This window comes from Tasmannia lanceolata, unplaced genomic scaffold, assembly GCF_043159265.1.
Source record: "Tasmannia lanceolata isolate RefF3 unplaced genomic scaffold, GAP_Taslan_0.1 ptg000015l, whole genome shotgun sequence".
NCBI classification, from domain to species: domain Eukaryota; kingdom Viridiplantae; phylum Streptophyta; class Magnoliopsida; order Canellales; family Winteraceae; genus Tasmannia; species Tasmannia lanceolata.
Genome location: NW_027518692.1, coordinates 35,323,022 through 35,348,459, shown reverse-complemented (window position 1 = coordinate 35,348,459; position 25,438 = coordinate 35,323,022). Strand labels below are relative to the sequence as shown.

The 25,438-nt window shown below is 39.0% G+C and overlaps 1 protein-coding gene across 1 annotated transcript; it reads left to right on the top strand.

Annotated features, from left to right (window-relative positions):
• The first annotated feature begins 163 nt into the window (after nt 1-163).
• Nucleotides 164-25,296, top strand: LOC143846867 (SUMO-conjugating enzyme SCE1-like). Its single transcript, XM_077355459.1, has 5 exons — nt 164-354; nt 465-548; nt 24,543-24,695; nt 24,840-24,953; nt 25,050-25,296. Exons 1-5 carry the CDS (start codon nt 283-285, stop codon nt 25,110-25,112), a joined length of 486 nt encoding a protein of 161 aa, XP_077211574.1. The 5' UTR covers nt 164-282; the 3' UTR covers nt 25,113-25,296.
• Nucleotides 25,297-25,438: the final 142 nt, after the last annotated feature.

The following is a 25,438-nucleotide window of genomic DNA, read 5'->3' as shown; positions in this document are numbered from 1 at the left end:
TGATTGAATAGGAGCGACCGTCCATTTTTTTATGATTGAATATCAAAATGGGACCCCAAACTGGAATAAGTGGGTCCCACTACAGCGTGATTTCCACGCATTAATTTTTATAACGTGGATTGACTTCTTACTCTTAATATTGCGGCCTCCGTTTTTCACTCTTTTCTCTTTTCTTCCCAAGGAAGGAAACACGTTATAAATACGACTAGTTCTGTAATATTCTCCTCTTTTTTTCCACATCTGCTACAAAAAAGACGAAGACGAAGAAGAAGAAGAAAAACCATGTCTGGAGGAGGCATAGCTCGTGGTCGTCTTGCAGAAGAACGAAAGGCGTGGCGTAAAAATCATCCTCATGTATTTATTACTCTCTCTCTCTCTCTCTTGATCGATCATAGCTATGTAATTTCTCCTCCATTTGCCCTAACTTTGTTCTTTTTCTTCTTTTTTTTCTTTCTCTGTTTTAGGGTTTTGTTGCGAAGCCAGAAACTTTACCTGATGGTTCAGTGAATCTGATGGTGTGGCACTGCACAATTCCCGGAAAGCAGGGGGTAATCTTCTACTTCTCATTTTCCTCTCTCTTTCAAAACCTTTTTTTTTTTTTTTTTTTGTGTTTTATACAGTTTAGGGTTTTACTTGCTTTTATGAGATTTCTAACTTTTGGTTGTCTCTAGTGCTATTAGAAACCCTAATTTGGGTGTTTGGAGGATTTGGTCGTTTATCAGGTCCTATCCTTTTCTGTTATGGGTTTGATTGTTCTCTCAATTTGGTGTGACTGTTAGATTGAATTGGGGGTTTGCATTTGGAGTGTTGAATTCTTCTTTTGTGATTTCTGTTTTCTTTTATTTTGTTACTAATTTTTGCTTTCATGTTTCATCATTTGGACATCTTGGTGTTTTCCTCCTTATATGCATTAATCTTAAAGCATCCATTCTTTATGGTTTGAACAATCACCAATAGAACCAACTATCCCATAGAATGTATGAGGGATAAAATATAAATAAAAGTCTCACTATTCTTTAATAGGAAAATGCACTGATACAGAGAAGGCAATCTTGGCCCAGAATCATCAGTAAAAAATTTAACATACTGACCTCGATCTCACCAAGATATTGAGCATCCTCGCATAGTGAATCCCACACTCACTGAGGTTGGGTGACTCGGGAAAGAGTCCACGGTAAGGATTAACTTTTAGAATTTTCCGGGCTAAGATATTGAATATATATTCTAGAAACTTCTATGGTTTCCAAATGTATTAGGACTGTATCCTAGTGATAAAAAGTTATAATTTTTAATTCTAGATAAGTTTCTATGGCTCAAGAGGTGGTGTTATATAGCTTTGTAGTAGGCTAAGTTATTCAGTCATCATTTTCCAAAAAAGTAGTAGGCTAAGTTATATTTTTTTAAAATTAGAACAAGGATTTATCATTGTTGTTTTAGGTCTACGTATAAGGTATTCTTACGTGAATTTTCCGTCATATTTAATGAGTGATGAATTTTTTGTTTAACTTTTGGAATTCTTTTTCTTGTTGGCCAAATTCAATCAATTTGCAAATTTATTTGCTTCTTCAAGCTATCTTCTCAACTATGTATGTGATTGAAACTCATCTGCTCGTGTGTTATAAAGAGTTAGCTGCCAGCTCACCTTAAACGGGAACTGGATCAAATCAATTATGGATCTACCAAAGGTCCAAAACCCATTTTCCGTGCCAAAACTAGGAATTTTCTACAACACTCCAAGGAATCTTAACCTTGAGCATCTAATAGAGGCCAGCGCGGATCCTCTCCAAGTTTTGTTTTGAACTGATCAATTCCCAAGATCATTGTTTAACCAAAGTCATCATTGACTCACCCAAGTCGAATCCCTTTTACCTTAGCCAAGTTCTAATATGAGTATGAGTTGTTGCCCTCCAAGTCAATCAATACTCCTCTGACCCGCCTGAGCTAGTGACAATGTGACTACCCTGGCCGAGTTCTCGTCCAAGTTCGAGTTTTGAAGCATTGCTCTAGACAAAATGCATTCCATTGTATGATATCATCAAAACTACCTACTGACTATCTCCAAATCGTCGTAATTAAGCTTGCAACAGTCAATTCCCAGAATTTGGATACTAAATGACACTTAGCCTCTGGCTTGCAAAACTTCCAATTGACTCTACATATCTTTCTAACTTATTCTTGCTAGTTCCACAAAATTATCAACACCTTTTCTATTTTTGAGCTAAGTCCTTTTGAAAATTTTGAGCCACTCACAAATGTGTTTTTCCATTAAAAATAAAATAAAATTGAGGCTCTCATAGTGATGGATTGGACTAGCATTTGGATTGAGCTGACGAGCTTTGCTTATCTAGCCATGTAGGAACTTGGTCTTTCACCACAGTACTACTCCAGTCCTAGTTCATGATCAGAGGGTCGAGCAAACTTCTACTTTATCTCCCTTTTAAGAGAGCTTCTAGATAGAAAGAAGGATGAAATCCAGTCATAACACCCTAGGTCAAGCAACACAATCTCCTAGTTCTATCATTGGTTTTTCCAAAGAAGACTACTGCTGACCTATATTGATCACTCTGGCAAAAGCTTTGGAATAGATTATGATTTATGACAAACTTTTCTTGGCTGGTTCGTCTTCGTCTCCCCAGCTAATGCACGAAACCATAAGGTCATTAGCATATATCAAACAAGAAATAGAGGTCATGTGTGGACGACATCATCTCATAGTCCGTTCATCTTCCCTAAGAAAACTACTTCTAGATATGTTGATCGCTTTACCATAAGCTTTGCAATAGATCTTGAGCTGCTTTTTCTCATCGTTTTGAGTTTTTTTTTTTTTTCTCTCCGTACTAAAACTATGACATTATTAATATGCTTCAGATGAGAAAAGGGGGCCAATGGGGCATGTGCTTTGGGCAGGAGAATCTTAACTCCGTTGATCACTACCATCTTTCAAACTAATTGTCAGGGCTTCGACTGTAAGAGTGAAAGCACATGGAGATAGAAGATCCCTTGCTTCAAACCTCATATCCTCTTCTTTAATTTTATTTTTGTAAATATAAGAAATTTATTAATAAAGTGAACACTGTTACAACGATAAATCAATGGGTAATAACTGCTCAATGTATAGTTTGAGTCTTGAAACACCTGGTTTGGCCAGTTTATCATCCAGCTCATTAGAGTTCCCATGGATATGTGATTGCATTTCTCAATTTGGTTCCTACATAACTCAATGATCTTGCTGAAATACTGCCCAAGTTTCCAAGGCCCCAGTTTGTAGCCCTTCATTCATTCTATCACAATTTAACGAGCCCTCGTCTATCAGCAATCTCCCATTCAAATTTGTCGTAAATATTCGATTTCTATGAGTGCACAGACCTCTGCATTCGTCAAGTCTGTACGACCATTTGCCCCAAGTAAGACAGTTATACAACAACATCACTTTTTGAAACACCCCCAATACTCGTTGGTCCAAGGTTGCCTACCATTTTTATTTTTTTATATTTTGAATGAAGATTTTATAATATTTAAATTGTATATTGTTTATTCTTATTCTTGTTAACAGCCCCCCATTACTTTTTTATCTAGGGTTGCCAGCATTTAAAAAAATAATAATTAAATACTTCTTATTTTTCAATCATTTTATTTTATTTTTTATTTTTATTTTTCACCCGCCTCAAGGGCAGAGGGAGAGATGGCGCTAGTGAAGAGGAAAAGAGATGTGTGTGAGGAGGTTTTTAGGTCGAGAGAGGATAGCCCGATTGTGATTTGATTGCAAGCGAAGTCAGAGGAAATACAGTAGGTGTCATTTTCGTTGAATTTCAAGTCAAATTCAGCTCTCTTTAATATGGATTCGGTTGAAAATGTGCTACCCAAATCATGTAAATCAAGTACATGAAAAGAAACATTGATATGTCCAATCCCTCCCTCCCCCCGTGTACACACACATGCACACACATTGAGTCATTTATAGGGATCAGTTTAAAATGTTCAATTGATTGCCCTGATTTGGTTGGCAGGTCAGTTTAACATGCACAGACGTTGATAGCGATGTGCTACCCAAATCCCCTGCACACACACACACACACACACTCAAATAGTTCCCACTTCCTTTATTTCAAAATGATTGCCCAATAATCTCTTGGGGTGAAGTCGATTCCATGTTTCCGATTTTTATCTGTGTATGACTTATGGAATGGCTGGTAGGAGGTGTGTATTACTGTGGAGCAGAAGTCATAGATTGTGCAAGAGTGGGTGCCTCATGACCCTTGGTTCCTGAAGTTAAACTTTGAAGTATCTAGCTTAGGAAAACCAGGTCTTCCGGGCATTGGAGTTGTTTTAAGGAATGAGTCAGATGAGGTGATTTGGGCATTTGTGGGTCCCATCGGGGTGGCAGATGCTACTGAGGCTGAGTTTCTTCGATGAAATGCAAGATTGGGTAGGATCTTCTTCATTGTTTTCAAGCATATCCGTAGATCTGCTAATGGGGTTGATGATGGCCTTGCCAGAGAGGGGGTGTTCAAGGAAGATCTGGCATTGTTTGATTCCCTTCCCCCTGAGTCCTTTTCTTGTCCTTTTTTTTGGCCTGTATTGCCCTCTTTCTTATCATTGTTAGGCTCCATTCCCTTGTATTGACCATCTCGGTCCCTCCTTTCTTGCAATAAATTCTGCTGCCATTAAAAAAGAAAAACATGTTCGTTCAATTGAAGTCATTCGAGTGAAACATGCCCAAGCTCTTGGTTCTAAATGTCATGATTAATTGGGGCCCACATAAACTGCCTGATGGGAGACACTGCAAGAAAAAGTGGCAAGGGATTTATTTAAAAAAAAAAAATTCTCAAGTAGGGCCCCGCATGGGTCATCTACATCCTATTTAAGGCTATAAAAGGTGATGGAAGGAGATGTGTAATTTTGTCATTTTGATTGATTTGACCATGGTCAAGGTTTCAAGTTTCGGTTTAGTATTTATTTCGACTGTGATGGAAATGAAAATATGTCGGTTTAGAGGAAATTTAAGTAGAAATTGTGTAAAATACGAAAATATATGGACACATGTGCAATTTTTTTTCTTCTTTTGAATGGCTGGAAACATATGCAAGATGGACAGTCTTTTGAACCTATGTGCAAATGATTGGACATTTAAGATAAAACTTCAAGAAGTGCTAGAATAAGTACAAATGCTCACTTAAAAACCATTAGATAAGCAAAAATCAAACCGTGATGGTTTAACATCTAACACCTAGTGACATGCGTTGTTACTTATGCAAGGTTTCAAATTTCAGTTTCGGTATGCATTTCGGGCATGATGGAAATGGGAACATAGATGGAAATTTTGGTGGAAATCCTATAAAATTGCATTAATGTCTAGACACGTATCTAGTCACATGCGTTGTCGCTTATGCGAGGTTTCAAATTTCAGTTTCGGTATGCGTTTCGAGTATGATGTAAATGATAACACAGATGGAAATTTTGGTGGAAATTCTATAAAATTGCATTAATGTATAGACACGTATCTAAATAATGGACATTTAAGATGCAACTCCAGGAAGTGCTAGAATAAGCACAAATACACACTAAAAACCATCACGCAAGAAAAAAATCGCCCATAATGGTTTAACAACATCGAATGGGGATGAAAACATTTCACATATAATTCATATAAATATAGTTCATATAGTAATGCAAGGAGGCGGGACGAGGATGTAGTAAATATGACTCGACATGAGGTACCTAAGAGAGATATCTTTCGCTATCTTGGTTCAATTCTACAAAAGGAAGGAGAGATTGAAGAGGATGTTAATCATAGAATAAGAGCATGTTGGTTGAAGTGGAAGCTTGCTTCGGGAGTTCTGTGCGACCGTGAAAGTTTTATAAGACAACTGTGAGGCCAGCCATGCTGCACGGCTTAGAATGTTGGGCCACCAAGAAGCAGCATGTGCATAAGATGAGTGTAGCAGAGATGCGAATGCTTAGATGGATGTGCGGCCACACAAGGTTAGATAGAATTAAAACTGAAGACTTTCGTAAAAAGGTGGGCGTGGCACCAATTGAGGAGAAGATGAGAGAGCATCGCATCGCTTAAGGTGGTTTGGACATATCCAACGTAGGCCTTTGGATGCTCCGGTGAGAAGAGGCGACTCGTGCTAAATTGATGGAGTAAAAAGAGGCAGGGGCAGACCGAAAACAACTTGGGTAGAAACAATGAGGAAAGACTTGATAGCTAGGAACATAACAAAGAACTTGACCTTGGATATGATAGAATTGAAGAAAATGATCCACGTAGAAGAACCCAACTAGAGCCAGGATTAGAGTCGAGTAGATTCCTTTCACGTTCTTCATGAATTGTTAAGGATTCATTTAGCCGACCCCAACTAGTTTGGGACGAAGGCTTTGTTGAGTTGAGTTGATTTGATTAATACATAATGCACACTACATTTCACATCCAATTCATATAAATATAATTATGTAACACATAGTGGTGTGGCATACCACTAATACACTTGTGTTTTTGGTTTCGCTATGTGTTTTGGTTTCGACACATGCTTCGGTGGGGATGAAAATAAAAACATTTCGGTCTTTTCATGTTAGTTTTCGTAGAAATTTGAAATTTTGTGCGCATGTATGATAATTCAGTTTATACATATCAATCCATATGAATATAATTATATAACACATCCTTCTAAAAGGTTTCACTGTGCATTTTGGTTTCAGTATGTGTTTTGGTGGGGATGAAAATGGAAACGTATTGGACTTTTCATGTTGGTTTTTGTGGAAATTTAGGACTATGACCATGGTTAACCAGTACTCAACTCAACTCAACAAAGCCTTTGTCCCAAACTTGTTGGGGTCGGCGACCATGGTTAACCAGTCCGATTCAAAATTCTTTCTTTTGGGGTTTTCGTACCACAAGGGGGGGGCATATGAGGGGGATTTATTGTTTAGGTTAATTTAATTTTGAATAAAGAATCATAGATTCTATTTATGGTATTAATTGTTTTAGATTTATTTTCCAATTTAGGGTTTATTTTGGGCGATGATCCCCCCCCCCCCCCCCCCCGTGCGCGCGCGCGTGCCTTCTGTAGGATGATGCGCCCCCCTTTTAACGTGATTTGGCGTAAAAAAAAAAAAAAAAAACTTCAAGTCTGCCCACAATTCACGTTAAAAAAAAAAAAACGGGGGGCGCACCATCGTAGCCCGCGGGGGGGGGGGGGGGGGGTGGTGTTTGGGAGGGTGAAAAAATCATCTCCCATTTTATTGATTGAATTTAATTGGGAGAAAGTTAGTAAGTTAGGACTGCTTGTTTTAGGAAGTTAGAGTGTTAGCAGAATTAATTAGTAATCCCACCCAGGGTCGGAATATGCCAATTTGATCAGTTCCTTGTGGTTCTTAATAATCCCAGTAATGCCAATCGGATTTGGATTCCTGATGTTGGATCTATAGAAGTTCAGCTTAATCTACCTTAGGATGCAATGCCCACCTAGGATCAGGGGCCTTTGTGCAGGAGCATCCTGTATCCCATCGGCATTCGGCATTGCTCCGTTAGGGTAGGACCATATCTTTTCATTAATCTACTTGTGTTAGTAGGGGAAACATGGTCATTTTGGTTCTTTCTTATGCCCTTTTATGTCATTTCTCTTTTGTGGTGGCATTTTAGTCATTTTACTTTAATTAGGGGTAGTTTAGGCATTTGCCTAGTTATTCATGGGTTTTTAGGTCATTTTGATTGAGGGTGTAGAGGTCATTTTGCAAATGTAATGGGCTATAGATGGCCATTTTCCCTCTTTTTTGTATTAGATTAGAGACTTTGATTTTAAAATGAAAATTTGAATTTGAGCTTGGCTTTTGGATCTAGATCTAGGGTTTCAACTCGGAGAGAACATTTCCCTTGGAAAATTTGTCCATTGGAGGAAGAAATTTTGAGTTTGAATCTCAAGTTCCATGTCTTCTTCTCCAATTTCTACCTTGAATAACAAGGAACCTTCAGTCATTAATGGATCGACATCCCCTTGTTGTATCCTGCAATTAATTTGGTGAAAGAGAAGAAGCCTAATCGTAGAGGATCACTGTTTGTGCAGGGTTTTGCAAGAATCGCCAGAATTAGTGGCAATGTCATGGAGCTCCAAGAGGTTTTCATCTGAGATTTTCGGTTTATTCCTCTCTTCAGTATCTTCTCGGTTTTATCCTAAGAAACGTCCATTAGCTTCCTCCAGATTTGAGAGTTTGTTGTTTTCTTGGATCTGAGACTAAGCTACAATTGAATAGCTCTGTAAATCCTATTTCACTAGCCTCCAATGTCCAACAGAACTTCCATATTGTTTGCATTTTGGCATAATACGCAATAAAGAACTAAAATTTTGGGAATGCTAAACCTTTCCTAGAACCTTCCAACACCAGCTCCTTGGCATAGAGATGTTAATCCACAAGGATCTGATCTTGTGGACTAGCTAATGGCAAAATTGTGCCCTAAGGTGGAAGCCATGTGATGATTATGTGTAACGACCCGTTTTCCGTCGAGTCGCTACGAGCAAAAGAAAGTAAAAATCATGGAAATATTTTTTTTTTTTTTTTACAAGCATCAACCACGATAGAATCTTATTACAACTTGAATATGTCTTATCATAACAAAGTATCGATAGAAATGGTAAATGACGCAAGGCGTCAAAATGCAAAGACTCCAGGAATAAACTCTCTGATCACACAGTCCCTTATCCCATGGTTCCTTCATTTGCAAATGCTCCGCCTTCTAATGCCTCAACCCCTGTGGTGGAGGAATCAACGTCAGAGCAGGGTCATCCAGAGACCGAGCAAAGTAAAAGAGACAATAATAACAGTGCATACAATATAATCCACATCCTCAATAATGTCTAGAAACAATATCATAAAGATTACAATGCCCATGGCAATATAAATAAAAGCAATGACAATAATTTCAATTTATACTATGTATGCAACAATTATGAGACAGCACATTCCCCAGGTACATCCGGCTTTTCCCCCATTTATTTTTCGGTCAGTTCTTTTCTGACTTTTTCATTTTATTTTTCTGCCGGTGTCCTTGCCGCACGACTACCCACTACCCCTGTCTGAAGGTAGTGACGTTATGGACTTGGATTACGGTCTCGCATTTGCCGAGCCGGGGATACTATCCCTCGGGGATACTTTCCCTTTTTGGTTGGTTTGCCAACGAAAGGCAGTACACGCTTCTCGCGTTGGCCTTTGGACCTTAGGTCCCAGGATGATTCCACCACACCCTTAAGTTCCCCTTCACTCTACCCCATGTATGCAACATGTATGGAATTACTTACCTTTGCCTTTCTTCCTGCATTCATTTGATTCCAGGCAAGCGAGTATAAATTCACTAAGCAGGTATTTATCAAGCAATTTATAAGCAGAGCTATATTGCATAGACAATTATATTGAATACCATTACAAGACAAGGTCTAGCTGTCACCTGCCTTTTCAAACTTGGAAATGTGAGTGAAATTAGAACCTGAAAAGTCCCAATAGAGTAGGAAATGATTATCCTGAAAATAAGACCACACATACCATTATTTGTATAGTGGTTTATGCGAATACTTATACCCCATTTCTGTCAGATTTGGATTCAAGAATTACTACACCAAAAGCTCATAAATCTGGTATGTTTGGAACCCAAAAACACCCACACGTACAGTGTATAAATCTGTCCTGTTTTGGGCTCGGAGATACACACACATACAGTACATAAATCTGTCCCGTTTTTGGATTCAAGAATTACACACCCAAAGCTCATAAATCTGGTATGTTTGGAACCCAAAAACACCCACACGTACAGTGTATAAATCTGTCCTGTTTTGGGCTCGGAGATACACACACATACAGTACATAAATCTGTCCCGTTTTTGGAGACATAAGATGCTCTCATTTTCAAACACAACCTGGCCCACTTTTGGTCCTAAAATCTTCGACCAACAGTGTGAAAATCTGGTCCCATTTGGACCTCAATACTTATATATATATATAGAACATAAATCTGGACATATTTGGTGATCTCGTTTAAGGTACAAAACAGTACTAGGATTTAAATTTTATAATTAAAATCTATAGATATATACGTACATGTAAGCACAAATTAAATATATACAAATTCCAGGTTTAAACCTAAGTGTATATGCCCATGTAATACAATAGATATTTCAGATTAAATACGGTAAATCAGGCACATAATTTCGCATATATCAATGTAAATATAATTTTTTTTGATTTAACTATATAACAGTACGCACGTATTCATATGGTTAGGTAAGTCTCCTCCTTCTTCTTTTCTTTCTTATTTTCTTATTTATTTTGTTTTGAACGAGTCTCTCTCTCTCTCTCTCTGCTGAAATTTTGGGCGTGAGAGGAAAGAGAAGACAAGGTCACGATTGTATATGCCCCTCCTTTTGCCTAGTTTCATTTGTTTACAACAACCTTAATTATTTATTTTTAACAGAGATATGGGTTTTGCATATGATGAAATCGTGAGATTTGAGCATGGTTTTTGTGATACATGAGATGTGGAAATCCAAGAATTTAAAAATAAAGACACTTACTTGTTGTAAAAGAATGATGGAGGTTGAAGAAGAATAGAAGGACTAATGGTTTCTTCTCTCTATTTCCTTACTTCTCTTTTCTTTCTTTTCTTTTCTCTTTTTTTTTTTTTTTTTTTTTCTCTTTCTTCTTCTTCTCTTTCTCTATTTATAGATGTATTTTCACCTACTATTCTCTTAAAATAAGATTAACAATAATGATTTCTCCCACCATCTTCAACTACTCTAAGATTAACAATAATGATTTCACCCACCATATTCTTAAAATAAGATTAACAATAATGATTTCTCCCACCATCTTCAACTACTCTAAGATTAACAATAATGATTTCACCCACCATATTCTTAAAATAAGATTAACAATAATGATTTCTCCCACCATCTTCAACTACTCTAAGATTAACAATCATAATTAATCTCATTAATTATTATTTTTATTGGTAAGTGCAACTACTCATAATGATAGTGGTTGTGGCGTGACCCGCTATTTGTGGGTCCTGCTTGTTGTGGGGCCCGCTGATGTGGGACTCGCTTGTGTGGGACCCGCTGATGTGGGACCCGTTTGTGTGGGACCCGCTAATGTGGGGCCCGCTTATGTGTGGCCCGCTTGTGTGGGACCCACTGTAAATAGTAATTTTTGAATAGTGACTATTTGGTAATGCCGATGATTACTCACCTATATATTTTTACCGGTTATTACATTCTACCCCCCTTAAAAAAATTTCGTCATCGAAATTCCTCTTTATCACTAAATAACTAAAAGCGTACCTCCAAATAATTCTGGAAAATTTTTCTGGATATCCGATTCTCGCTCCCAAGTAGTCTCATTAGCGCCATGGTGACGCCAAAGTACTCTGACAAGGGGAATCGACTTGTTCCGCAAAACTCTATCCTTGCGCTCCAGAATGCGCACAGGCCCTTCCGAAAAGGACCAATCACCCTGAAGCTCCACCTCGTCCTCTTCTAGCACGTGAGAAGGGTCGGGATGATATAGACGAAGCATGGATACATGAAATACGTTATGCATCCTATCAAGGTTTGGAGGTAATTCCAACTCATAAGCTCGAGATCCAACTTGTTTAGAGATGCGATAAGGCCCGATGTAACGAGGGCTCAACTTACCTTTCCTGTCGAACCGCATAACCGCTTTGAAAGGCGAGATTTTAACAAAAACCATATCTCCTTCAGCGAACTCGAGTTCTCTACGCCGCTGATCGGCATAGCTCTTCTGCCTACTCTGAGCTGTCTTTAACCTTTCCCTGATCAAGGTTACTTTCTCAGAAGTTTCTTCCACCAATTTCGGCCCAAGCAACTGCCTTTCACCAACTTCAACCCAACACAATGGTGATCTACAAGCACGACCATAAAGAGCCTCGAAGGGAGCCATCTGAATACTTTGCTGATAACTGTTATTATAAGCAAATTCGACTAGGGGCAAATGACGCTCCCAGTCTCCCCCAAAATCGAGAATACAGGCTCTCAATAGGTCCTCCACAATCTGGTTAACCCTCTCGGTCTGACCATCCGTCTGAGGATGATAGGCCGTGCTAAAATTTAGCTTTGACCCCATATATTTATAGATTTTAATTATAAAATTTAAATCCTAGTACTGTTTTGTACCTTAAACGAGATCACCAAATATGTCCAGATTTATGTTCTATATATATATAAGTATTGAGGTCCAAATGGGACCAGATTTTCACACTGTTGGTCGAAGATTTTAGGACCAAAAGTGGGCCAGGTTGTGTTTGAAAATGAGAGCATCTTATGTCTCCAAAAACGGGACAGATTTATGTACTGTATGTGTGTGTATCTCCGAGCCCAAAACAGGACAGATTTATACACTGTACGTGTGGGTGTTTTTGGGTTCCAAACATACCAGATTTATGAGCTTTGGGTGTGTAATTCTTGAATCCAAAAACGGGACAGATTTATGTACTGTATGTGTGTGTATCTCCGAGCCCAAAACAGGACAGATTTATACACTGTACGTGTGGGTGTTTTTGGGTTCCAAACATACCAGATTTATGAGCTTTTGGTGTAGTAATTCTTGAATCCAAATCTGACAGAAATGGGGTATAAGTATTCGCATAAACCACTATACAAATAATGGTATGTGTGGTCTTATTTTCAGGATAATCATTTCCTACTCTATTGGGACTTTTCAGGTTCTAATTTCACTCACATTTCCAAGTTTGAAAAGGCAGGTGACAGCTAGACCTTGTCTTGTAATGGTATTCAATATAATTGTCTATGCAATATAGCTCTGCTTATAAATTGCTTGATAAATACCTGCTTAGTGAATTTATACTCGCTTGCCTGGAATCAAATGAATGCAGGAAGAACGGCAAAGGTAAGTAATTCCATACATGTTGCATACATGGGGTAGAGTGAAGGGGAACTTAAGGGTGTGGTGGAATCATCCTGGGACCTAAGGTCCAAAGGCCAACGCGAGAAGCGTGTACTGCCTTTCGTTGGCAAACCAACCAAAAAGGGAAAGTATCCCCGAGGGATAGTATCCCCGGCTCGGCAAATGCGAGACCGTAATCCAAGTCCATAACGTCACTACCTTCAGACAGGGGTAGTGGGTAGTCGTGCGGCAAGGACACCGGCAGAAAAATAAAATGAAAAAGTCAGAAAAGAACTGACCGAAAAATAAATGGGGGAAAAGCCGGATGTACCTGGGGAATGTGCTGTCTCATAATTGTTGCATACATAGTATAAATTGAAATTATTGTCATTGCTTTTATTTATATTGCCATGGGCATTGTAATCTTTATGATATTGTTTCTAGACATTATTGAGGATGTGGATTATATTGTATGCACTGTTATTATTGTCTCTTTTACTTTGCTCGGTCTCTGGATGACCCTGCTCTGACGTTGATTCCTCCACCACAGGGGTTGAGGCATTAGAAGGCGGAGCATTTGCAAATGAAGGAACCATGGGATAAGGGACTGTGTGATCAGAGAGTTTATTCCTGGAGTCTTTGCATTTTGACGCCTTGCGTCATTTACCATTTCTATCGATACTTTGTTATGATAAGACATATTCAAGTTGTAATAAGATTCTATCGTGGTTGATGCTTGTAAAAAAAAAAAATAAAATATTTCCATGATTTTTACTTTCTTTTGCTCGTAGCGACTCGACGGAAAACGGGTCGTTACAGTTGTGGTCCAAAGCCTCATGCAACCCATGCCAAAACTTAGAAGTGAACCTGGTGTCCCTGTCTGATACTATAGAAGTAGGTACTCCATGCAATCTGATAATTTGAGCCACATACACCTCAGCCAACTTGTTCAAAGTCCAAGTCTTTTTCATGGCAATAAAATGTGCAGATTTGGTGAGACGATCAACAATTACCCAGATGCTATCACAACCGTTCTTGGTTTTGGGCAAACCCATGATGAAGTCCATAGAAATGCTATCCCACTTCCACATGGGTATTTCCAAAGGCTTTAGAGTGCCTCCAGGTTTCTGATGCTCAATCTTTATTTTTTGACAAGTCAAACATTTCGAAACATAGCTAGCCACTTCTCTTTTCATTCCGCTCCACCAGAAGTTTCTTTTCAAATCATGATACATCTTGGTGCTACCCGGGTGAATGGTGTAGCGAGACTTATGAGCCTCATCCAAGATACTCCTTCTGAGATCTTCTTTAGCTGGCACACATATCCTGTCTTTAAAGTACAAGAAACCGTCTGCCCCAATTGAAAAGTCTGATCTGGAATCTACTTCTTTCTTCAACTTGACCAACTCTGCATCATCTGCTTGAGCCGCCTTTATCGACTCCAAAAAGTCTGACTGAACTCGAAAATTTGCTAAGACTGATTTTTCACCCACTTTGCAAATATCCAGAGTCAAATCTCTAAACTGTTCAAGAAGTTTCCACTCTTCCATCAGCAAGCATGCAAGTTTAGCACATCCTTGCCTACTGAGAGCATCGGCAACCACATTGGCTTTACCTGGATGGTAGCTCAATGTAAAATCGTAGTCTTTTAAGAACTCAAGCCACCTCCTCTGGCGCATATTTAATTCTTTCTGATCAAACAGGTATTTGAGGCTTTTGTGGTCCGTAAAAACCTCAAACTTCACACCATACAAATAATGACGCCAGATCCTGAGCGCAAAAACCACAGCGGCCAATTCTAAGTCATGGATAGGGTAAGTTACCTCATGCCGCTTCAACTGCCGTGAGCCATATGCAATCACCTTCCCATCCTGCATAAGTACACAACCTAACCCCTTTATGGAAGCATCGCTATAAATAACAAAATTCACTCCTTCAGAAGGGAGGACAAGAACAGGCGACGAAGTCAACCTCTTCTTAAATTCCTGGAAACTGAGCTCACACTCCTCCGCCCAAATAAACTTGACATTCTTTCTAGTCAACTTGGTCAGAGGACCAGCCAATGCCGAAAATCCCTCAACAAATTTTCGGTAATAACCAGCTAGCCCCAAGAAACTCCTGACTTCAGTTGCGCTAGACGGCTGTTTCCAATGCAACACTGCCTCGACTTTAGCTGGGTCCACCGAGATGCCCTCCTTAGAGACCACATGACCTAGGAATGTCACGCTCTTTAACCAAAATTCGCACTTCGAAAACTTGGCAAACAAATGATTCTGCCTCAAAGTTTCAAGTGCTCTTCTCAGATGCTCTGCATGATCTTCCTTGGACTTAGAATAAATGAGTATATCATCAATAAATACTACAATGAACTGATCTAAGAAGGGTTTGAAGATCCTGTTCATTATATCCATAAAGATAGCTGGAGCATTAGTCAATCCAAATGGCATTACCACGAATTCAAAATGACCGTATCGGGTCCTGAAAGCTGTCTTGGATATGTCCTCATCTTTGACACGAAGCTGATGATACCCTGATCTGAGATCAATCTTAGAAAAATGACAAGCTCCCTGCAACTGGTCAAAAAGATCGTCGATCCTAGGCAAAGGATAACGATTTTTGATAGTAACCTTATTCAGTTGCCGATAATCGATGCACAAACGGAGGCTGCCATCCTTCTTTTTAACAAATAGAACAGGAGCACCCCACGGCGAAGAACTTGGCCTGATGAATCCTTTCTCGAGCAACTCAGACAACTGTTCCTTCAATTCCTTCAACTCGGCAGGGGCCATCCGATAAGGTGCTTTGGAAATGGGTAAGGTTCCTGGCTCGAGAGCAATGGTGAAGTCGATCTCCCTGTGGGGAGGCAACTCCGTGAGATCCTCTGGAAAAACATCAAGGAATTCACTCACCACGGGAATATCAGCTGTTGATAACCCTACACCATCATCTTCTTTCTTCACATACGCCAAGAAACCTTCACATCCCTTACTTAACATTTTCTGGGCCCTTAATGCAGCAATAATTTTGATCTTGCCAGGGCGCTTCACACCCTCAAACAAGAATTCTTCCTCTCCGGGTATTCTGAACACCACTACCTTATGGAAACAATCCACACTGGCGTGATAAGACGCCAACCAGTCCATGCCTAAGATGACCTGGAAGTCATTCATATTCAGTAATACAAGGTTTCCCAAAAGCTCCCGGTCCTCAATTTTAATTTTGCAACCCTTACATACCAAGTTAGTAATTACTACATCACCTACTGGTGTGACCACTCTCAACGGATGTAATAAGGGTACAGGAGATAAAGCTAATTCTCGAACAAAATCAGGCGATATAAATGATAATGTAGAGCCAGAATCAAATAAGACATGAACAGATATACCATTAACGAGAAGCTGACCTTCGATAACTGCATCAGATGCTTCAGCATCGCGCTGACTTAAGGCAAAGACCCGATTGATAGGAGCTTGGGGTGCATTTCTTCCTTGAACTGGTATGAGATTTGGGTTTCCCCTCCACTGATTTTGCTGCTGCGGCTGGTATGGAGGTCTAGGAAGAGCCTGCTGTTGCTGCTGATATGGCTGTCTAGCATACTGCTGACGCTTCTTCTTAGGGCAATCCCTCTGCTTATGGTTGGGATCTCCACAATTGAAACAGACATTCATTGCTTTCCAACACTGGCCTGAATGGAATTTTCCGCAAAGAGAGCACAAGGTCTTGGATTGCGAACCACCATCCGTCCTCTGCTTTTTGGGTGGGGGTCCCTGATTCCTGCTAATAATAGATTGAGATCTAGCTGCCTGTACTGACTTCTCACAGTCTTCCGCCACTTCGGCCTTCTCACAGGCCTCTGCCAAGGTCCTAGAACCAAGGTTAACGATACTCGCCTTAATGGAAGGACGAAGACCGCTAACAAATTTTCTAACCTTATCATTTTCTGTCGCTGCATAACCCGGGGCATAGCGCGACAAAGCCCTAAACTTGGCCCCATATCGAGCCACCGTCAACGTTCCCTGCTTCAGTTCTGCAAACTGTCCTGCTAACTGGTCCTTAACATGCGAAGGGAAAAATTGATTGTTGAATCGTGATTTGAACTGGTCCCAAGTTTCGTTCCTAACCGTCGGGTAATTTTCTTCTACTGTTTGCCACCAAACACCGGCATCGTCTTTTAGTTGGAATGATGCAAGGCGGATCCTTTGAGTATCAGTGCAATTCATCACTGCGAAGATCCTTTCCATTTCAACTAACCAATGGTCAGCTGCTAAGGGTTCTCCTTCTCCATTAAATTCAGAGGGATGGTAGTCCCTGAACTGTCTATGGACTTGAGTGGTATCCTCATGATATCTTGGCTCCTGACGAGTCCCAATGCTCGCCGCAATGGCCTGAAGAGCTGCTTGATTTGCCTCTTGATTTGTCCTGAGGATTTCAGCCAGTAATTGTAGGTCATCTTGATTCTGATCCTGAGTTGGGCCCTGGGTATTGTTGTCAGGCGCAGGAGCTTGGTTAGTGTTGCCATTACTGCCAGTTTGCTTCCTTCTTGAATACATCTATAAGATACAAGAATACATGGAATGAGGAGAAAACTATGGGTCAGAACGAAATCTCTTTATTTCACAACTAAATTTCGAGGTACCATGAAGTTTCTAATCAATTGTTTACTTACTAAGGTTTTTAGGGTAGTTCTCCTATCTCGTTCGAATTCTCGGTTGACCTTAAAGGTGTGACATATCATATGTCACCTATTACCTATCTAACCCAAATTAACGACTCAACCCACAAGCACCAGATTTTCCGTAAAACCTGGCTCTGATACCACAACTGTAACGACCCGTTTTCCGTCGAGTCGCTACGAGCAAAAGAAAGTAAAAATCATGGAAATATTTTTTTTTTTTTTTTTTACAAGCATCAACCACGATAGAATCTTATTACAACTTGAATATGTCTTATCATAACAAAGTATCGATAGAAATGGTAAATGACGCAAGGCGTCAAAATGCAAAGACTCCAGGAATAAACTCTCTGATCACACAGTCCCTTATCCCATGGTTCCTTCATTTGCAAATGCTCCGCCTTCTAATGCCTCAACCCCTGTGGTGGAGGAATCAACGTCAGAGCAGGGTCATCCAGAGACCGAGCAAAGTAAAAGAGACAATAATAACAGTGCATACAATATAATCCACATCCTCAATAATGTCTAGAAACAATATCATAAAGATTACAATGCCCATGGCAATATAAATAAAAGCAATGACAATAATTTCAATTTATACTATGTATGCAACAATTATGAGACAGCACATTCCCCAGGTACATCCGGCTGTTCCCCCATTTATTTTTCGGTCAGTTCTTTTCTGACTTTTTCATTTTATTTTTCTGCCGGTGTCCTTGCCGCACGACTACCCACTACCCCTGTCTGAAGGTAGTGACGTTATGGACTTGGATTACGGTCTCGCATTTGCCGAGCCGGGGATACTATCCCTCGGGGATACTTTCCCTTTTTGGTTGGTTTGCCAACGAAAGGCAGTACACGCTTCTCGCGTTGGCCTTTGGACCTTAGGTCCCAGGATGATTCCACCACACCCTTAAGTTCCCCTTCACTCTACCCCATGTATGCAACATGTATGGAATTACTTACCTTTGCCTTTCTTCCTGCATTCATTTGATTCCAGGCAAGCGAGTATAAATTCACTAAGCAGGTATTTATCAAGCAATTTATAAGCAGAGCTATATTGCATAGACAATTATATTGAATACCATTACAAGACAAGGTCTAGCTGTCACCTGCCTTTTCAAACTTGGAAATGTGAGTGAAATTAGAACCTGAAAAGTCCCAATAGAGTAGGAAATGATTATCCTGAAAATAAGACCACACATACCATTATTTGTATAGTGGTTTATGCGAATACTTATACCCCATTTCTGTCAGATTTGGATTCAAGAATTACTACACCAAAAGCTCATAAATCTGGTATGTTTGGAACCCAAAAACACCCACACGTACAGTGTATAAATCTGTCCTGTTTTGGGCTCGGAGATACACACACATACAGTACATAAATCTGTCCCGTTTTTGGATTCAAGAATTACACACCCAAAGCTCATAAATCTGGTATGTTTGGAACCCAAAAACACCCACACGTACAGTGTATAAATCTGTCCTGTTTTGGGCTCGGAGATACACACACATACAGTACATAAATCTGTCCCGTTTTTGGAGACATAAGATGCTCTCATTTTCAAACACAACCTGGCCCACTTTTGGTCCTAAAATCTTCGACCAACAGTGTGAAAATCTGGTCCCATTTGGACCTCAATACTTATATATATATATAGAACATAAATCTGGACATATTTGGTGATCTCGTTTAAGGTACAAAACAGTACTAGGATTTAAATTTTATAATTAAAATCTATAGATATATACGTACATGTAAGCACAAATTAAATATATACAAATTCCAGGTTTAAACCTAAGTGTATATGCCCATGTAATACAATAGATATTTCAGATTAAATACGGTAAATCAGGCACATAATTTCGCATATATCAATGTAAATATAATTTTTTTTGATTTAACTATATAACAGTACGCACGTATTCATATGGTTAGGTAAGTCTCCTCCTTCTTCTTTTCTTTCTTATTTTCTTATTTATTTTGTTTTGAACGAGTCTCTCTCTCTCTCTCTCTGCTGAAATTTTGGGCGTGAGAGGAAAGAGAAGACAAGGTCACGATTGTATATGCCCCTCCTTTTGCCTAGTTTCATTTGTTTACAACAACCTTAATTATTTATTTTTAACAGAGATATGGGTTTTGCATATGATGAAATCGTGAGATTTGAGCATGGTTTTTGTGATACATGAGATGTGGAAATCCAAGAATTTAAAAATAAAGACACTTACTTGTTGTAAAAGAATGATGGAGGTTGAAGAAGAATAGAAGGACTAATGGTTTCTTCTCTCTATTTCCTTACTTCTCTTTTCTTTCTTTTCTTTTCTCTTTTTTTTTTTTTTTTTTTTCTCTTTCTTCTTCTTCTCTTTCTCTATTTATAGATGTATTTTCACCTACTATTCTCTTAAAATAAGATTAACAATAATGATTTCTCCCACCATCTTCAACTACTCTAAGATTAACAATAATGATTTCACCCACCATATTCTTAAAATAAGATTAACAATAATGATTTCTCCCACCATCTTCAACTACTCTAAGATTAACAATAATGATTTCACCCACCATATTCTTAAAATAAGATTAACAATAATGATTTCTCCCACCATCTTCAACTACTCTAAGATTAACAATCATAATTAATCTCATTAATTATTATTTTTATTGGTAAGTGCAACTACTCATAATGATAGTGGTTGTGGCGTGACCCGCTATTTGTGGGTCTTGCTTGTTGTGGGGCCCGCTGATGTGGGACCCGCTTGTGTGGGACCCGCTAATGTGGGGCCCGCTTATGTGGGGCCCGCTTGTGTGGGACCCACTGTAAATAGTAATTTTTGAATAGTGACTATTTGGTAATGCCGATGATTACTCACCTATATATTTTTACCGGTTATTACATTATGCTATAAGTAGTACTGCCATGACATCTGATTCTAAAGAATAAATAATATCTGGAATTAAATGAAGCAAGCTCAATCCTCGCATTCAATTTGGCTTGAAAAGTAGCTTGGCTATTCAGAGTGTTAGATGCAGAAGCTTAAAAACAAAGCTCTAATGAGTTTTGATATTTGATTTCCACTATATTTTGCATTGTCAATACATTTTGAATTCCATGGTTGTTCATCCACATATTTTGGAAGTATGGACTATGGAAAACCCTCCGATCGTCTCTACTTGTGAATTTGAGATCGGTCAATCATTTTGGTCAGATTGGGATAACCTTGTTTACTCATTGCTCTTGGATCAGGCATAATGTTGAATGAAATGCTATAGCAGAGAGTTGTAATTGTTTTAAATTTCGGTCGAAATCGATTGGGACCAGAATCTGAAATTTTTGGATTTCAGCCGAAATTTGGTTGTGTTGGCCGAAATTATTATTTTTTTAAAAAAAAAAATCGGTTTTGATGGGGTCTGAAACTGAAACCAAAATTTAAATCCATGGTTGTAACTACAACATTTTATGAGTTACGACTTACGGGCATTTCTGTTTCACTCCTTGGCTTGGCTATTTCTGTTTTGAGAGAACTTTCAATTGGAAGCTAATCTTAGTATATGCTAAAGGATATCCTAAAATCATTGCCAGTTGTTAGGAGTTTTGTCTTATCATCATTTGAGCTTGTCGTCCATAGACGTTTACTTGGAACCTAGAACATTTTGTCTCCGAGTTCCATAAACCAAAAGCTCATTTTTCTATTACATAAATTGTGAGTTTGGCGACCAATTTCAGTCAATCACGCATCACTTTAATTGGGCCAACCATTACACATCGTATCCCTGCAATCATACTTGCATCAACTTCGCCCACTGAGGAACGCAATTAAAAGTCATACATTTCTAGCACGCAGTGGATCTCACCCTGCCTATGAAGATCCTGTGGTTGTGTTCCTTCCACACAATCCCTAAAAGAACCTCAAAGTAGTAGTTCCATGGGACCTAACATCAGCAAAGACCATGACGACGACGAAAAAGGCCCGAGAACCAATCAGCACCCCAACTATCCAAGCATGACCCCAGAGATCCTAAACAATCGTATCACGTTGGACCAGAGACCATAACGTCATCTGCAAAATCCCCAATGCTGGAATACACCAACCTGATCAATCCCTCATGTTTCCTAATAATCTCAGTAATGCCAATCGGATTTGGATTCCCGACGTTGGATCCTGTCAGAGTTAAGAGGCAAAGACCATCTAGGATCAGGGACTTTGTGTTGACACTGAATTGTTGATATGTCCCAATGACGCCTCAAATCCCAGACCTAATGTCAAGAAAAATGGAGGGAGCTCGCCCATGGAAAAACACAATTGAAAAGCCTCAAATCCAAGACCTAATGTCAAGAAAAATGGAGGGAGCTCGCCCATGGAAAAACACAATTGAAAAGCATACATTTCTGGCACACAATAGATCTCACCCTGCCAATGAAGATCTTATGGTTGTGTTCCGTCCACATAATCCACAAAAGAGCCCAAAGTTGTAGTATTTTCAAGGAACTTATGAAGAAGCGGTTATAGCTTTTATGTACTCAATACTTAATATGCTTTATTGACTTGAGGGGAAGATCTTATATTTCTACCCTTTAGCCTAGGCATCTTATTTTGGACTTTTGGACTCAAAAGTGATTCTTCTTGAGCCTTGACATTATGAAGATAAGCCTGAATCTTTGCGTCCAATATTTGAACTTATTAAAAGAATTTCTTTTGCTAACTTTACAATGGTTTCAAAATCAATCGTACCGTCTTCACGTTATCTTGGACTATGTTTAACTTCTCAATATTCCATTTCTTGAGATTCATCTTCAACGTCTTGAGTTTTCTTTACAAAATAAAAAGTTGACGACCCTTGGCATTCTCAGGCCCTCTTGATCTTAGTGTCTCCACGATGGATTTGTCAATGGCCCACGAATCCAAAACCTGAAGGGTGTTGGGATCAAGTTGGTTCAAGAGCAAGACAATATCAACTATCAAGTATATTATCTGGAGCTTCCTTTACTAGGTATTCCATCTGAGCATCAAGAAGAATTCTTCTCATTCTATATCATATAGAAACTTTGTCAAGTCTAGCTAATATCATTTTCCTTCTTGTTTGATTTTTGGATCTGGTTTCTATAAATTTCATCCCCAGAAAATGTATTCTGTAAGGCGAAATTATTGAGGTCCCTTGATGCTCTTTTCTGTGGCCTTTTGCCTATCTTTTTTTCTTCTCCTGATGCACTACAAATTGACATTGAAATGCAGTGATCAGGGTAATTCCTTGGATATTTAAAAGCTGGATCTCTCCAAGCTGCTTTCTTAGTTCTTACCAAATAGGAACAATTTGTATGTATTGTAATCAAAACCAATTGATGTCATCTCTGTTTAATCTTTATTGCTGTGTATTAATCATTCATTTTCAGCAAATTGACCTTCCATTCCTTCCTACTCCACTTCGAGCAAATTATCTTTTTTTATGTTCGTTTTCTTATGGATAAAATATTTTATTTTGGAATATGAGATGTGCTAGTTGTGCTCCTTGAAAGAGAAAGCTAAAGAACCAAGTACAAGAAACATACCCTAGAAAATTTGGTTGTGGCTGAGCCGAAATTAGACAGTATTAGTATAAAAGAAGATATATTTCGTTTAATAAAATTTTCTTGGATTTATTAATTCTTCTTGAAAAAATAACTCGGGGCTATTGTTTTCTAATAATTTGGCAGTGTTTTTAGATTTAATTGGACAATAGTCATGATGATATAGATTATGGTTGGGCTGCAATGTTATAGATTATGGATGGCTCAAGGAGTCCCACTCGCATCCTTGGGGTTTTGCGTCATTCTTTGATGAGATTCAGGATAGTGTTTGTGGATCCAATTTATCTTTTCTCCACGTTCGTCGGTCGGCCAATTCGGAGAACGATGCTCTAGCTAGAGCTGGGGTGTCTAGGGAGGAGGTGGAGTTATTAGATTTCCTCCCTATGATTCCTGTTTTGTTTTTTGGATTCCTGTCGTCTCTCGGCCCCTAGCGGGTTTGTATTGTTTCTTTTTCTTTTTCTCCTTATTCCTTGTATAGACCTTCTTGGTCTTTTGAAATCTTGGAATGAAATTTTTTACCATTCAAAAAAAAAAAAAACCCAGCAATATTCATAAATCATGTGACTCCATCAACTCATAAAACTGCCCAGGGGCCTGTGCTACGCTGTGTCGAATAGAAAATCTCCCAAGTCTAATAACTTGATGGGAAATTGTTCGAAGCAATGAAAAGATGAACATCCAGGAAAATGTGGTAAAAGGTAGGAGAAAAATAGTACAAAACTTTACATGCCAAATAAATTTTGGCACACATACAACCCAACCGTATGATGGAATAAAAAACACATGAATCCTAACTATTAACTTTTGGTTCATCGAATTTAACAAAGCATTTTTTAGCGATGATAAAGTTGGATGAGTCGATTTTTACTTTGCAGCTGGCAAGTTTTATAATTTTTTTAGACCCAGTACTTATGATTTTGTCATTTTATTTGTAGTGGTGGTATCCTGTCTTTGATTCTCAGCAGCAGATTGTGCCAGTAAATTAACTAGCTTCTCAAAATGCTTATGACTATAAAGGATGTGTCCGTAAAAGCAGGAAAGGGCAAAGTGCCATATTATTAATCTAATCCATTCATTTCTTAGTTTCCTCTGTTGATGATCATAGCCTTTTGGTCTTTGGTGTGATGCCTTGATCCCTTCCTCATATAAGGAGCAAGAAACACGACAGTAGGATAAATATCCTCGTATACTACTTTTTAACAGAGATCGATAATGACAGGGAACAGAAAGGCCTGTCCTTTTTGTGGTTGGTGATATTCCCTATGGTTACCCATTTATATGGAACCTATAACTCAGTGTTAGCACATGTGGCAGTACTGATTGTAGTAGTACATATTACTATGTCCTTTCCTAAAAGAGAATGGGTAGTTACTCTTGATTTCTTAATAATTTTGCAGACTGACTGGGAGGGTGGCTACTTCCCTATTACCCTTCATTTCAGCGAGGACTACCCAAGTAAACCTCCAAAGTGCAAGTTCCCTCAAGGTTTCTTCCACCCAAATATCTATCCTTCTGGAACGGTATGCCTATCGATCCTCAACGAGGACAGTGTAAGTATATTGCTTTTCATGACTGCGAGTTCTACCAACCTTTTTTTTCTGTAATAACAGCAAGTTATGCCAGCTTATATTAACTGTTTTTAAAGGGAACGCTATCCTTCCTTGGCTGAAAGATGTTGCATTATGTGGTGACAGGGGTGGAGACCAGCCATTACTGTGAAACAAATTCTTATTGGCATACAAGATTTACTGGATCAGCCGAACCCTGCCGATCCTGCCCAAACAGACGGATATCATCTCTTCATCCAGGTCTCACCTTTCAAGATCTCAATTGTCTGTTGTATCTATACTTTCTAACTTCTTGCCATTGTGTTATTGCGTAATGTGGGTTTGATGAATTTTCAGGAACCAGTGGAGTATAAGAAGAGAGTTCGTCAGCAAGCCAAACAGTATCCACCTCTTGTCTAGTGTTGCCTGAATTTGCTGTGATCTCTGGGTACCCCCTTGAACATTGAGACATTTTAATACATGTGTGTGTACAGTCTAGAAACTAAATGTCGGACATTATCTGGTCCAGAAGAAAGTCTATTGTCAAGTCATCTCTTGGACTTTTGTTTGCAGATTGCTTAATTAAAACTTGGTTTCTCATTCTCATCGGTTTACTCTACATTTTTTCACCTTAAAGGTAGCCAGGCCTACCACACCAACCACCCTTCGCTGTAGAAGAAGGGATTTGGCGTAGGGAGGCAGGTAAATATTTTGAAAATGTGAATTTTGTAGAGGGATGGTGCCTT

Coding starts and splice junctions, on each gene's coding strand:
- LOC143846867 (XM_077355459.1), top strand. CDS start 283: ATGTCTGGAGGAGGCATAGCTCGTGGTCGTCTTGCAGAAGAACGAAAG. Junction 24,696..24,839: donor CGATCCTCAACGAGGACAGT/GTAAGTATATTG, acceptor ATGTGGTGACAG/GGGTGGAGACCAGCCATTAC. Junction 24,954..25,049: donor GATATCATCTCTTCATCCAG/GTCTCACCTTTC, acceptor ATGAATTTTCAG/GAACCAGTGGAGTATAAGAA.